At 42.9% G+C, this 15,546-nt stretch overlaps 1 protein-coding gene across 1 annotated transcript in view; it reads right to left on the minus strand.

The window, feature by feature from the left end:
- Positions 1–3,245: 3,245 nt before the first annotated feature.
- IL31RA (interleukin 31 receptor A) overlaps positions 3,246–15,546 on the minus strand; it is an 88,015-nt gene continuing 75,714 nt past the window's right edge. The window contains exons 9-15 of the mRNA XM_032844038.1: positions 12,585–12,767; positions 11,538–11,639; positions 10,548–10,694; positions 8,475–8,615; positions 6,293–6,386; positions 5,131–5,212; positions 3,246–3,894 (exon numbers count right to left, since the gene is read on the minus strand). Coding sequence (XP_032699929.1) covers positions 3,448–3,894; positions 5,131–5,212; positions 6,293–6,386; positions 8,475–8,615; positions 10,548–10,694; positions 11,538–11,639; positions 12,585–12,767 — 1,196 coding nt within the window. The 3' untranslated portion in view covers positions 3,246–3,447. The remainder of the gene's footprint in view (positions 3,895–5,130; positions 5,213–6,292; positions 6,387–8,474; positions 8,616–10,547; positions 10,695–11,537; positions 11,640–12,584; positions 12,768–15,546) is intronic.

The raw sequence follows: 15,546 nt of genomic DNA on the forward strand, positions 1-15,546 counted from the left end.
AGAAGACATATAAAACAATCCTGTCAACTAAGGGGCCTTAGCAAACCATAATATGAAGGCACACCATGAAGTTCTGAGTGTTTATTCAAAACACTACCATGATGAACTATGTTCATGCATGAAATTTTAAATGGAATAGTAAGGGCAGTGAAGGTAAAATACAGTAGAATCAATATATAACATGCAAGGAGGTGAACATGTATATTAGAACACACAAATCATATAAGGGACTAAAAAATGATACAGATAACTCGTATTTAGAGATTTTGTTTGTTGATGGTGTTGTTGTTATAGTGGAGTCCAAAACAAATTTTAAATTTACAAAAAAAAAAAAAAGAATGCCTGTGGACAATGAGTAGGACCCACACAAGTGGACACAGGTGGCTCAGCTGGAATTTCCAAAACTCAATCCTACTGAGGTTTGGGACCGAATATTTGTTGTGAGCGTGGGTTGGTGCATTACAGGGTCACCACCAGCACTGCTGACTTCTACCCACTAAATACCAGCAGCACCCTCCGAAAACTACCTCCAGGCAATGCCAAGTGTCGGACAAAGTAAGCTGTACCAAGAACCACTGGAGGGGCATCTGGTTGGCTCAGACTTTAAGCTGCTGCCTTTGGTCAGGTCATGATCCCAGGGTCCTGGGATTAAGCCTCACTTTGGGCTCCCTGCTCATCAGGGAGTCTGCTTCTCTCTCCCTCTGTCTGCTGTTCCCCCTGCTTGTGTTTTCTCTCTCTCAAATAAATAAATAAAATCTTAAGAAAAAAAAAAAACAACATTGGAGTAAGTGATAACAAACGATCAACTCACCACCTGAGCTATGAGCAGTTGTGATGGCTGGGGCCGGGAGCAGTGTGTGCCCTTCCTACAGAAGCAGTCCCCACTCAGAAATCCAGAACTACCACAATGTGATTTTTTCTTTCTTTAGAAGCTAATTCAAAGTTAAAACACTTTGTGGGCCAACACTGTGCAGTCCGAGCCTTGTGTCTGTGGGCTGCCCAGGAGTGAGTGAACTTTGTCTGCACAGGGCCAGGCAGTGAACGTTTTTAGCCTTTATGGGAGAAATTCTTTCTCACAACTAGTCAGTTCTGTCTTTGTGGGAGGAAAGCTGACACAGACAATATAATAAAAAATGGGCGTGGCTCTTTTCTAATTAACACCTTCAGTATATGGACTCTTTTCTAATTGTTTATGGACACTGAAATTAGAATTCCTTAGAGTTTTCACATGTCATTAAATATGAATCTTCCTTTGATTTTGTTATCCAGCCTTTAAAAATATCAGCAGCATTTCTGGGTCAGGGGCCTTGGAAATAACAAGGCCCAGATGTAGCCTGAGGGTCAGTGTGCAGACAGCAGGCAGTAAGTAGGGCTATGCCAGGAAAGGCTGCCAGAACCCCCTCAGGGCTACTGGGAAGCCAGGCACAGGCTTCTCCCACACATGGGAGCAATAGCAGCAGGCACCTGGGACCCACGCAGGATGCCTCTGGGTTCCCATCTCCGTCTCCCATCACCTGCCTCTTTTCAAAACCCAGCCGCCTCCCCCACCTCCCCCATAGTGTTTGTACTGGGTGTGGTATACTGCTGCCTCCTGAGAAGCCATGAGAGTATCCCTCCCCCCTTTTTTTCCTCCAGTCACAGATTGGCTTTTGCGCCTTTCTTTTCAAATTTTCTGGTATTATTAGAAGGGCCAGGAACAAGGCGCTGACATAGCTGTTTACATGATTCCCAGAGCCCCGGAAAACTTAATTGGGAACGTTACCCATTTTTAATGAACTTACTAAAACGTAACTTCTCCTGTTTGTGTTCTGTTTGCTGTAACTGAGAAAATGCAGACAGCTTTTTCAGGCCACAGAGGCAACCCAGGACACTGCGAGTGAAAATGGTTTGAGACCCAATCCCAGGAAAGAAAGGCCTCGTAGCTATTGGGCCTGTGCCCTGTGAATGTGCTCTGGAGGGCAGTGTGTGGCCCCTGAAGGAGCTTCAGGGGTCCTGCTTCCCTTCCTGGCAGGAAACACTGACTCCTAGGACCTACCTTGGGCCATCTAGAATAGAACAGAGAGTCCCAGTTTTCTTAACCCTCAAGGCAGCAAAAGTCAGTGTGAAAATGATAAAAGGAGTCTAGTGGGAAAGGAAGAATAAATGAAAGGAAAACAAGGAAGAAAAAATTGAATTTAAATAAAATTAAATTTTAAAAAAAGGAAGCATTAAAAAGATGAGAGGCTGCTGCTGGGAGAGGTGGGAAAGCCAGGTTCACAGCCCCGCATTCCTCCATCTTACAGCCTGGCCTTCCTCCATCTCTTCGGGCTCTCAGCCACCTCCCCCAATAGCTAGAGGAGTCAAAACCACACACTAGGAAGTCGTCTGCCATCAATGTGGTCATGATGCTGGGTCTCTACAAATGAATCCCAACCATAGGACTCCCTTGACTGCCATAAGCTCTGTGTGTGGCCAATGCAAAGGCAAGAGGAGTCCTGGGGTTAGAGCAGCAAAATCACAGCAGCATGTTTCTACAGCCTAATCAGGTTGTGCTGGGAAGAAGCCTTAGAAGGTCATGCTCAGGAAGCATTCCCTGACTCTGAGGCTGTGTGAGGCGCCAGGGTCTCTGACTAAAAGCAGGGCAGTGTTCAGTGCCTTCCTACTCCCAGGCTTGGGGGCAAGACAAGGTGGCAGCAGAGGCCTCTGGGATCGTTTCCAGGGCTGGGCAATGTGAAGTTTGGGGTGGACCTTCTGGCCCAGTCCAGAGTCTGCTCACCAGTGCCATGCTGAGACACCCCACACACACATTCCCTGATTTCCCAGCAGCTAGTGTGCTGTGAACCAGGGGCAAGAATTGTGGGTGGAGGTCCTGCTAAGATTTATGAGGGTAAGAAGGAGCCTTGGGCAGGCATAGCATCAGGAAGGCCACTCTACCTCCCCTGCCTCTGTACAGAGGGAAAAACAAAATCTCAAAAGTGAGATTTCAGCGCTGCCTTGGAGGTGGAGCCCAGAACCCAAGGTATAGAGGTATAGGGAGAGACTCTCACCTCCTACCAGATGCCTGTCCACTGGCAGTGGGGAAAGTCTGCTGGAACCCTGAGGAAGTAGCTCCAGCAACATCTGTGACAATGATCTAATTCCTACAGAAGGCCACATATATCCACCTTGGGGGCCCTGCTGTCCCTTGAAGTAATATCACAGACCTCAGTGTGAAACTGAAAAAAATAAATACATAAATTGCTTTTCCTAGGCAGGGTGCACAGACATATGACCATCCCTCCTTCTCAGGGAAGTTACACATCTGGGCCAATGAAGGTCAACAATCCCCTCAGGGGTGTGTGAGAGTTTCTCTAACACAAGCAAGTTGGGGGAGACACCCACGGAAACTCTTCTGGCCAAGTCCTGATATATGCTCTCGGCAGGAGTCACCCACACTGAGACCCAGAGGGATTCAAGCCACAGCAACAATTAAACTTCTCTTTTGGCTTCATCTTGAGGTTTTTCACATGTGACAAATTCTCTGGTTGTCACCGAATTTCTCAAGTATGGATTTGGTTCTCCTTCCTCGCAGAGATGCTCTGGCCCTAAACTCTGAACAGAAGAGAGAAGTTGTTCTTTGGTTTCTAAGCAGGTCCCCTCTGGTATTCTAGAACACAGCTGTTGGGGTTTTCTCTGTGGAATCTCAGTTGATGTGGAAGGACGATAAGGCCAATATGGAGAAGTCACATACTTATTTTTTTCCTCTCTCAAAATGCTTTCCTGATCCTTTCCAATTTCCTCTGTGGAAACCTCTTCCAAAAAATTCTCAAAGTTTACCACCAACTTGTCAATAAAATCACTGGGGGCTGAGTATGATTTTAGAACCCTGTCTTCCGTGTTCACAGGATCATCAAACTCCTTCAGGTTTAGCTTATCCTGAAAAAGAGAAAGGGACACCCCCAATGATCATTTAAGAGCTATACATGAGGCAATCAAAAGCTCATTAGGCTTGGGATAACCAATGTCTCACCTCTTGACCAGCCCCCCACATTCCTTCCAGAGACCAGAAGTGATGGCCAATCTCCTCCACATGCCCTTCCAGAGAAGCCTGGCAAGACTGACCCATTTCCTGAGAAATGGCACATGGTATTCAAACAACTTTTTTTCTTCTAGAGAGCTCAAGGCTATTTTCCACATAATCATAAGCTCACAAAACCCCAGTTGAGATGGGAGCATCCAAATTAGAACTCTTACATAAGATGAAAAACCACAATCATCAGACAATACTGCCTAGAAATTCATTTACTCTCTTGACAACTTTTAATAAGTAGCAAAGTATATAGGGTAACACACAGCTGATAAAGGAGAGAAGAAAACAGAAATAACACAAATAACAAAAATTAAAATAAATAAATAAAGATGTCTACATTTAAAAAAGGCTTCCAAGCTGAAACAAGCAAGGGCTAGTACTAAAAATTCCTGCATCAGGAAGTACTAGAAATAGTCTTTCAATAGTAAAAATTTAAAGGTTATATTTGATAGGGCTTGTTTTTACTTAACTAAAAGAAATTACATCTTAAAAATTGCAAAACAGTTTTTAATTTAAACTTATGAAAAAGGGAGTTTTCTACTTAGGGATAAGTCACTAAAAGACCCTATTCCCAGTTCAAGTCTGACTGTAACTTCCCCAGTCTGAGAAAAACAACTGGAGGCAGCCGTGTCAGCCTGTGGACAGCTATGTATATCAACATCCCCTCAAGGTCTCCAGTGGCCTCTAGACTAACTTGTTCTTGACTGCTTTTAAATGGCCCTAAATCTTATAGCCAGGCTCTCTCTTGCTCCCTAATTAGACAGTCAGGTCCTTGAAGGTAGGGCCAGTGTCCTTTAGTGGCATTCATTATAGGACCAGTTCTATGTCCAGCACACACTGGGTCATCTGAGCAGAGTGAAGTCCTTTCCACTGGTCCAAGAGGATGAAGGCCAAAGTTGTTCCAGAAAGGCTCATTCCACCTGTCATGCCAGCCATACCCTGGGACTTTTTAACCTCAATTTCTATCGATGTGAAGCCTCTACAAATCTCAGCCCAGAACTCCTCCCCACCTCCACCACCCTTCCTTGTCTTCTGCAACCAACCTACTCAATGATTTCTCTAACAAAAGCAAAAGTATTTACCTCGAAATCATCTCCACGCCATGTGGCTATGCTGCTTTCAGCAGGGTTGGGGACATCAGGCCAACATAAGTGCTTCAATTTGCTAATAAGAGATATGATTTTAAAACAGGAATTGAGTTTGAGAAGTATATGTTACTTACACTGCTTGGGTCTGCCAGAAGGGTGCAGCTTTGCTACAGAGAATTGTATGGCTCTCTATTAAATAAGGGCAAGCTGTGACTTCCTGACAGAAACTGGGAACACATAGTTTGGGGAGTGAAATTATAAGTCCTCAATGAGTTGTGATGGAAAGACACTTTTCTTACCATCTCCTGCCTCTGCATCTCCACCCCTGGTCCTGATGCTAGAAACCACACCATCACAGAACCATGTTTTTGAGATTTATCCTCCAGGAAGCATAACCCTCTAAACCTGATACAACACCTACATTTTAGTGCAGTGATTCTCAAAGTGTGGTCCTAACCAGCCGCAGCCGCCTCACCAGGGAGCCTGATAGATAGGCAAAACGTACAAGAGTTTCCTCGTGACTTGGTTTCTACCTATGGTTGGGAAATGAGGCTGACATTCACTTAACTATAACTAAGCCTAGCTGCTTGGCAGAGAAGGTCCTTAGCTGTGCAGTTTGGGAGAGAGAGATCTATGGGAGAGGGAGCCCTTGACCAGCAGGGTAGCATGAGGCTCTCTGGGGAAAGAAAGCACAAGACCTTCCTTTCCCACAGTGACCAGGGCACATAGGAGAAACGTCTCTGTGGCCAGCCCTCCAACACTGCACTACTAGCAAGGAACAAGTCTATGCTGGGCATACTATTGGCCAATTCTCTAATCCCATGGGTAAGTTCTCTCTCTACCTGGGAGATCACTGAGAGGAAGGACCTTCTCCCTGACTTTAGAGTCAGATGCCAAATATAGAAGATAACAGCATGTGGGGCAGCTGGCAATCCCCTGGCATAAGCCTGGTACATGGGGCTGTGGGGCGCAGAAGTCCTCGTTTGGTCAGAATTCTGATGAGCAGGTATGGCATATAAATAAACTCAGTAAATATGTACCAAATTGATAAATGAATCAACATCCCCTTAATAACACAGTGCCCTCTCCACACATGATGGCTTCCATCCCTTCAATCCCTGATTTTGAGGGTACGTGCTATTGCCTATAAACTCACTTGGGTTTTTTGAGACCATATGCCACTGTCAGCATGATGAGAATGAGAAGGCCACTTCCAACCAAAGAAGTTATAAAGAAAATCTCAGGGACACCTTTGGGAATAGGAGAACAAAAGTCAGTAAAAGGATGAGCTCCTCACTTTGGTGACAAAAATTAAAGATTAATTTTTTCTTCCAGGAGTTTCAGCAACATGTTCCTTATGATTTTTCTTTCAATTCAGTTAAAATTTATTCATAAAAAGAAAATTGATATTTGCGGCTCCTCATCCAGTTCTCTTCTGCCTGAATAACAGTGACAAATACTATGTTCACCAGGCTCATTCTCCACCTTCATTCCTTAGCACATATTTAATGAGTGCTTACCACTTTCCAAGCACTATCCTGGGTAATAAAAAGTAAGGAAGATATACAAGATCCCTACTCGCATGGAGCCTACATTCTGGTAGAAGAATTCAGACAATAAAAAAAGAACATGATTAGAAAAAGAAGATATAACAGGATGATAGAGTATATTTAGGTAAGATGGGAGGATAGTTAGTAACTTTACACATCGGCAAAGGAAGACTTCTCTGAAAGGAGAAATCTGAGCCAATGTTAATAATGAGAAGAAATCACTCATGCAAAAATGAGGAGAAAGCATTCCTGGCGGAAGGAACAGCAGAGGCAAAAGCCTTGAAGCAGGAAGAAGTTAGAGAGCACAGATAGAAGCAGAATGTGGTAGGAGAGGAGGTCAGTAAACCCCAGCTCAGGAAGGATCCTGAAAGCTGTGGGTAGGAATTTGCATTTTATTTAACACACAACAGAAGCCACTGGTGGGTTTCAAGCAGGGAGCTAGGGTTTTAAACTCTGACTGCCGTGTGGAGAATAGACTGCAGAGGAACGAAGACAGAAGCAGGGAGATCTGTAATCTGCAAACAAGTGTAAGAAACATTAAGGCTCCAAGGCAGGCTCTTGCCTTAAATTTGACCCATGGAGAAAATTCTAGCAGATGATGCAATCTGTGCCTAGTGCTGTGAAAATACAATATGATTTTAAAAGATTCTACAGAACAATATAAAAAAAGAACTCCAAAAAAGGCAGTGTTAGCCCATAAACACAGAACGTGTTTTCTATGTGGAAACACATGCTGTATTTACATTTTCCAGAGCCATAAAGATAGTTTTATACTTTTGAAAATGTGATAAGCAAGAGGCTTTCAAGAGTACTTAAACCAGAGGGGTCTGGGTGGCTCAGTGGGTTGGGTGTCTTGATTTCGGATCCAGTCCCATGGTCATGAGGTTGAACCCTGCATTGTGCTCCACTCTAAGCCTGGAGCCTGCTTAAGATTCTCTCTCTCCTTCTGCTCCTCCCCACCCTCTGCTCATATGCTCTCTCTCTCTAAAAATAGAGAGAGAGAAAACTTAAACCAGACTCTGTTTACCTTTTACTGAAAAAACTGGCAATGTCTCTTCACTTTTAATATAAATAATTCTTAAAACAGGTCTAGTATATCCTTAAAATTAAATCTCTGCTCCTCAAGGACTTGAGAAAATTAACGTATTTCTGTTTCTCACATTCTCCTTCTTTCTTTCTTCATCTCTCCTCTCATTCTAGCTTCTTTTCCTCTTGAATATTTCCCATAACCATCATCAACACTATATTTTATATTTTGTTATTAAATTTTTCTTGCTATTTTTTAATGTAAAAACTGATAAGTAGAACATATTATGTACATTTTTCCTCAAAAATCTCCACAAATGATGGAAGTTAAGTTCCTTCCTGTGGACAATGGTGCTAGTTAAACCAAGATTTTCTCTCCAAGGCCCCACTCTGTAGCAACCTCTGGAACACAGATACTGGTGACTATGAACCTGGGGCGGCTTTGAAGCAGAAGTTGGTATGTACTGAAATGAAGTTGGAATTAACTTGAACCCTTCTCCTCAAGATGACATGGGACTACCCATGATGAAGGAACAAAATGACCAGTCTTTTCAAATTCAGTTCTCAATGTGTCTGCTCTCTCTACTTCTCTCCTCAACCATACGCCTTCCAGGAAGGTCAATGAGCCAGAGGGCAGATGGTTCTTCCTACTTAAGTACTTCCCTTTCATTAGGCTTCCCCCTGCCTTTAGCAAACATCATCTCTAATTGCCATAAGGGAAATGCCAAGGAGACTTATGCAAGGCATAAAAGAAATACTCACTAATTGATAATGTCTTGAAGTTTATCTTGGTGCCATTGGTTCCCCCAGCACTGGTGCTGGCCATGACCTGAAGAGTGTAAGAGGTCTTTCGTGTCAGGGACTCCAGGCCATACTGCAGGATGTTGGGGTTGACTGTCTTGGCTAAAGGAAAAATATAGAAGTCAAACACAACAGCCAAGCCCAAGTAAAAACTGTGCTTTAGGAAGAATGAAATAAGAGCACTGGGACCTGTACCTCCAAGTCATCCATTCGAATACCCCAATCCCTCTATCCATGTTCTGCTTAAAATTAGGCTAGAAAGATATAGCAAAGATCTAAACATAAGAGCTAACACTATAAAACTCTTTGAAGACAACATAGGGTAAATGGTGGCTTTGAACTTGGCAGTGGTTTCTTACATATGATACCGAATACATAAGCAACAAAAGAAAATAGATTAATCTGGACTTCACCAAAATTAAAAACTTTTGTGTATCAAAAGACATTATCAAGAGAGTGAAAAGACAATCCATAAAATGGAAAAAAATGTTTGCAAATCATATATTTTATAAGAAACTTCTAACATAATCTTATGACTCAAAAACTAAAAGACTAACAACCCAATTTAAAAATGGGCAAAGTGGGGCACCTGGGTGGCTCAGTGGGTTAAAGCCTCTGCCTTTGGCTCAGGTCATGATCCCAGGGTCCTGGGATTGAGCCCCACATTGGGCTCTCTTCTTAGCAGGGAGCCTGCTTCCTCCTCTCTCTCTGCCTTCCTCTCTGCCTACTTGTGATCTCTGTCTGTCAAATAAATAAATAAAATAAAAATGGGCAAAGAAATTGAACAGACTTTCTCAAAGAAGATATACAAATGGCCGATAAGCACATGCAAAGATGTTCAACATCATTAATTATTAAGGAAATAAAAAATGAAACCACATTGAGAAACCATTTCATACCCACCATGATAGTAGCAATAATATAAGTGTTGGTAAGAATGTGGAGAAATTGTAACTCTCATCCATTGCTAGTGGGCATGTAACATGGGGCAGCCACTATGGAAAACAGCTGGGTGGTTTCTCAAAAAATTAAACCAGAATTATCATATGGGCCAGCAATTCCACTCCGAGGTATGTGCCCCAAAGAATTAAAAGCAAGTAAATACTCAAACAGTATTTGCCTACAGTATTAATTACAGTAGCCAAAAAGTGGAAACAACCCAAATGCCCATCAACTGATGAATGGATAAACAAAATGCAGACTATCCATAGAATAGAATATTCTTCAGCTATAAAAAGGAATGAGATATTATTACAATCTACAAGATGGATAAACTTTGAAAACACAATGCTAAGTAAGAGAAGTCAGATTCAAAAAGCCTCATATTGTATGATTCCATTTATATGAGATAGCCAGAATATGTAAATCCAAAAGACAGAAAGCAATTTTGAGGTTTCCAGGGACTGTGGGAAAAAGACAATGAGAAGCAACTGATTAATGGGTACAGGGTTTCTATTTGGGGTAGAAACAGATAGAGATGATGGTGGCACAACATTATTGATATACTCAGTGCCACTAACTGGTACACTTTCAAATGTTTTGAGTGGTAAATTTTATGCTTTATGTATTTTACTATAACAAAAAAAGTTAGCCTAAATAGGAATCCAAGCCTAGCCCAGAATTGAGGATGTCAGTAGATACTGTGGATTCAAGCAAAAGTATGACTTGACAGTGGGCAGAAGGAATCAGGGTAGAGGGTCCTGCACTGAGGTAGGTGTCACCACTCTACTCTTTAATGCAGAGTATTAAAGAGTCTGCATTAATGATCGGGAAGCTCCCAGAAGGCCAGCTTGTTCACAGCCTGACCATAAACACTCCTTTTGCTCCTACAGGATTCTTAGGTTGTGTCATTTCACTCTCATTTGACTCCAAAAAACTCAAGAGGTAGGTGTTCTTGGCCTCATTATCAGAGAGGCTGTCAAAGAGGCTAAATGATTCATGTGAGATTATAGGGCACCAACCCCTACAGCAGGTGTACCCACAGCATCTCTTTGGGGTTTGGGGGTTTTCCAGCTTGGCTACAAGCACACTTACAGAACTCCTTTCCATCTTCAGTTTGGTAATATATGGTGTAGTTGCTGATGAAGCCATTTCTCTGACTCTTGGGAATCTCTTTCCACATGATTGTGACTGTCTTCACACCGATGTTGTCTGCCTCGGTCACAGGACCCACTGACGGAACTTTACAGGCCAGAGAGAAAAACAATAAGCACTGAATCACAGCTGGGGAGATCCTTTTCCCCAGAGCTGTGGGTGGTACTCAAGACAAATCGGGGCCAGAGATTGGAGGCCGGAGCAGAGTAGGGAAAAGAGACACCACCTTGTTTGGGAACATAGTTATCTGGAATTATCTATCTTGAATAGAAGGAAAGCCCTGTTAAAGGCCTGCAAAAAAAGTACTTTCTGACAGAGCCCTCACTCTCGTTTTGCATTCAGCTTTCATTCATATCATTTCATTCGTATCATTCAGCTAGTATCAAATACAGCTGCAGGACAGGCACCCGGGGTTACCTTTGAGTGACAGGACAGATTTTCTAATGTTGAATCTGGTTAAGGTTAACCTCTAAAAGATAAAGAATAAAGTCTGGGCAGTTCATCAGTACAACCCATGAGTTGTACTGTACAACAGCAACACAAAAATAATCTTTTGCATCTCCAATTTAGGATTAACTCTGTAAGGTCCCTAACTTGGTCTTAAATAAATGTCATTTCTGCTTACGAGGCTATTGGCTCTAAGTTCCTTTGTGAGGTTGGACAAATTATTTTACCTCTCTGAGCCTTGATTTTCCATTTGTAGAATGAAGGGCTTGGACTTGAGGATCTCTAACTTCTACCCCAGCTTTGAAATCCAGTAAACCTACAACCTGACCGCAACTGTGTCAAGCGTATGTAGCTACCAAGCTGAAGGTGCAGCACAGCTAAGCGCTAAGGCAACTGTGAATGGGCTAAAGACATTCACAGCCTCATCTGGTTGTTGGACAGGCCCCAGGGTTTCCTTGCCCCACAGGGCCTTTGCATACATACTGCCTTCTTGAGCATAAGCCTGAATGGAATATGGCTGGCCCACTCGGTCTCCCAACATTGGATACACAGAGATGTTATAGCACTGGAAGGGTTTTAATTCATCTGTAAAAAAGAGAGAGAGAGATAGAAAATAAGCCTTAGCTCAGAGGCTGGCAAAGGAGAATTGTTAGACCGAGTTACATCTACGTCTTAGAGGACATACTGTAAGTATGGACATATACTCTAATGTAAGAACATTTCTCTACTGTTTCCACATCTGGAAAACAAGGAGGTTAGGTTGGATCATCTCCATTGTCCAACTCTAACCTTTTAAAATTAATTATTAGAACTAAGTCTACACCATTCTAATGAAATGACAGAGCCAACTAGGAAGGGAAAAGTAAGAGATCCAGTCCTTCCTCTATCATGGATTTTGTTACATGATTTGGAAGCACTACAGAATAAAACTTAATCCTTCTCTCAATAGCATATCATCCTGAGAACTCAGATTCCATGAATTCTAGCTCCTCTACCATGAATCCCTGCATGAGTATAATCCTTTATATGGGTGCCATTAAGTATTAAATGGTTAGACTGGCAGGATTGGGAGGGTAAAGCCTCACTCATCTGTCTTTCAAGGAGCAGGGACTTTCTTAAAAAGAAGTCTATTCCCTATATCACTTACTTGGAGAGGGGACCTAGATCTTAAACAGGGAACCAGAACTAAAAGGGTAGCCTGGGCAAGACTGATGGGAGAAAAACTCTAGTGTTACCCACATGATCAAGATATCCAGGAAGGGCTCTCTGATGGTGAGGTCAATATGGTGGTTTCCACCTGTAAATAGACCATATACCAAGTCTGATATCCACAGACTCCTGGCCCAGCCTAAGTGGGAACCACCAAGAAATATGGCACTTCACTGGGCCTGCACTTGCTCTGTCCAAAGGACATCCAAAGATGTCCAAAACTACATCTACAGCTTTAGAGTCAAAGTTAACGATTTTAAAACTAGTGGAAATGAAACTGAATCTTATATAAAGGGAACTTGTGGGGTCCACAATGGATACCTTTCTGGATTGTCCAGTTCCTGGCCTGAGACACAGATTCCCAGGAAAAAGTGGAGGGCTCTGAGTCCAAATCTGGGAACCATTCAACCATCCATGTGTCCACATCTGGAGCAGAGCTTTGCCACTCCACCACCAGCTGGTCCTGAGTGAGGCAGGCCTGCATGGCCTCAATGCACTGAAATGCTAAGAGAGGGGAAAAAAACAAGAGAGAAAGCTGCCCAACTCATTCTCCAAATGCACCAACCACACAGGCTCCCATTCACTGCCCAAACTGTAAAGAAGATCAAAATTCAAGATCTCCACTGAGGCCTCCTCTTAATGGTGCTGTTTCCATCCTTTTTATTGTATCACTTTTCCTTGCCTCCCACATTTGATGATTAAGTATCTTCTTAATCTTTCCTTATGTCTCCAAAATTTACCTATTTGCAAGAAAGAATCTTATTAGAAAGTTGCTGACTCACAAGACTTACCTTCCATAGGTGCCTGTGCAAGTAAAAGGAAGCAAGTTTAGACAAAGAATGAATCTCTAAAAGCAGAATTTCAGGTACCAGTAATTCTATGGCTGGGAGCTGGGAGATCGTGCCCTTAAAGGCATACCTGGGAGGTGACTTCAAATTTCAACTATCTAGGCTGGTCCCACACAACCTGGCTATAGATTCCTATCCACAAGGCAGTGAGAACTGTATGTACCAGAAAGATGTAGACAAACACTTCAAAGCACCTAGATATGACTGATATGTAAATGACATTTTCTGCAGCCCTAACAAAAAAAAACAAAAACCAACAACAAAAAAACCCTCTTGTCTTGAAACAAGCAACAAGGATTCCTTTAATAGAAAAGTTACAAAAGAGGAGTCAAGATGGCATAGAGGTAGCAGGCTGAGACTACTTCAGTTTGCGGGAGATCAGCTAGATAGCTTATCTAAAGATTGCAAACACCTACAAATCCAACGGGAGATCGAAGAGAAGAAGAACAGCAATTCTAGAAACAGAAAATCAACCACTTTCTGAAAGGTAGGACTGGCGGAGAAGTGAATCCAAAGCGACAGGAAGATAGACCGAGGGGGGAGGGGCCGGCTCCCTGCAAGCGGCGGAGCAAAGGAGCACAAAATCAGGACTTTTAAAAGTCTGTTCCGCTGAGGGACATCGCTCCAGAGGCTTAACCGGGGTGAAGCCCACGCAAGGCCAGTGTGGCCTCAGGTCCCGCAGGGTCACAGAAGGATCGGGGTGTCTGAGTGTCGCAGAGCTTGCAGGTATTAGAACGGGGAAGCCGGCTACAGAGCCAGAGCTGAGGAGTGACTCTCAGCTTGGGGTTACCTTGAACCGCTCGCAGGCTCGGTCAACTTGGAGCGCAGCCGGAGGCAGGGTGACGGGAGTAATTGGGTGCTGTTCTCTGAGGGCGCACTGAGGAGTGGGGCCCCGGGCTCTCGGCTCCTCCGGGCCGGAGACTGGGAGGCCGCCATCTTCATTCCCATCCTCCGGAACTCTACGGAAAGCGCTCAGGGAACAAAAGCTCCCGAAAGCAAACCTGAGCTGATTACTCAGCCCAGCCCCTGGTAAGGGCAGTGCAACTCCGCCTGGGGCAAAGACACTTGAGAATCACTACAACAGGCCCCTCCCCCAGAAGATCAACAAGAAACCCAGCCAGGACCAAGTTCACCTACCAAGGAGTGCAGTTTCAATACCAAGGAGAGCAGCGGAATTCCAGAGGAGGAGAAAGCAAAGCACAGAACTCATGGCTTCCTCCCCATGGCTTTCTCCCCATGATTCTTTAGCCTTGCAGTTAATTTAATTTTTTTTTCTTTTTCAATTTTTTTTTCTCTTCTTCTGCTAAATTTTTTTTAACTTTTACCCTTTTCCTTTTTAACGTTTTTTAACTAGTTTATCTAATATATATATATATATTTTTCCTTTTTATATTTTTTCATTATTGGTTTTCTTTTTTTATTTGTTTTTTTTTTTTTTTTTTCTTTCTGAACCTTTTTATATCCCCTCCCCCCCTCACGATTTGGGATCTCTTCTGATTTGGCTAAAGTATATTTTCCTGGGGTTGTTGCCACCCTTTTAGTATTTTACTTGTTCCTTCATATACTCTTATCTGGACAAAATGACAAGGCGGAAAAATTAATCACAGAAAAAAGAACAAGAGGCAGTACCAAAGGCTAGGGACCTAATCAATACAGACATTGGTAATATGTCAGATCTAGAGTTCAGAATGACGATTCTCAAGGTTCTAGCCGGGCTCGAAAAAGGCATGGAAGATATTAGAGAAACGCTCTCGGGAGATATAAAAGCCCTTTCTGGAGAAATAAAAGAACTAAAATCTAATCAAGTTGAAATAAAAAAAAGCTATTAATGAGGTGCAATAAAAAATGGAGGCTCTCACTGCTAGGATAAATGAGGCAGAAGAAAGAATTAGCGATATAGAAGACCAAATGACAGAGAATAAAGAAGCTGAGCAAAAGAGGGACAAACAGCTACTGGACCACGAGGGCAGAATTCGAGGGATAAGTGACACCATAAGACGAAACGACATTAGAATAATTGGGATTCCAGAAGAAGAAGAAAGAGAGAGGGGAGCAGAAGGTATATTGGAGAGAATTATTGGAGAGAATTTCCCCAATATGGCAAAGGGAACAAGCATCAAAATCCAGGAGGTTCAGAGAACCCCCCTCAAAATCAATAATGGGTCCACACCCCGTCACCTAATAGTCAAATTTACAAGTCTTAGTGACAAAGAGAAAATCCTGAAAGCAGCCCGGGAAAAGAAGTCTGTAACATACAATGGTAAAAATATTAGATTGGCAGCAGACTTATCCACAGAGACCTGGCAGGCCAGAAAGAGCTGGCATGATATATTCAGAGTACTAAACGAGAAAAACATGCAGCCAAGAATACTATATCCAGCTAGGCTATCATTGAAAATAGAAGGAGAGATTAAAAGCTTCCAGGACAAAAAAAA

The sequence above is a fragment of the Lontra canadensis genome, unplaced genomic scaffold (genome assembly GCF_010015895.1).
Source record: "Lontra canadensis isolate GAN:19392208 unplaced genomic scaffold, GSC_riverotter_1.0 scaffold4, whole genome shotgun sequence".
NCBI lineage: Eukaryota > Metazoa > Chordata > Mammalia > Carnivora > Mustelidae > Lontra > Lontra canadensis.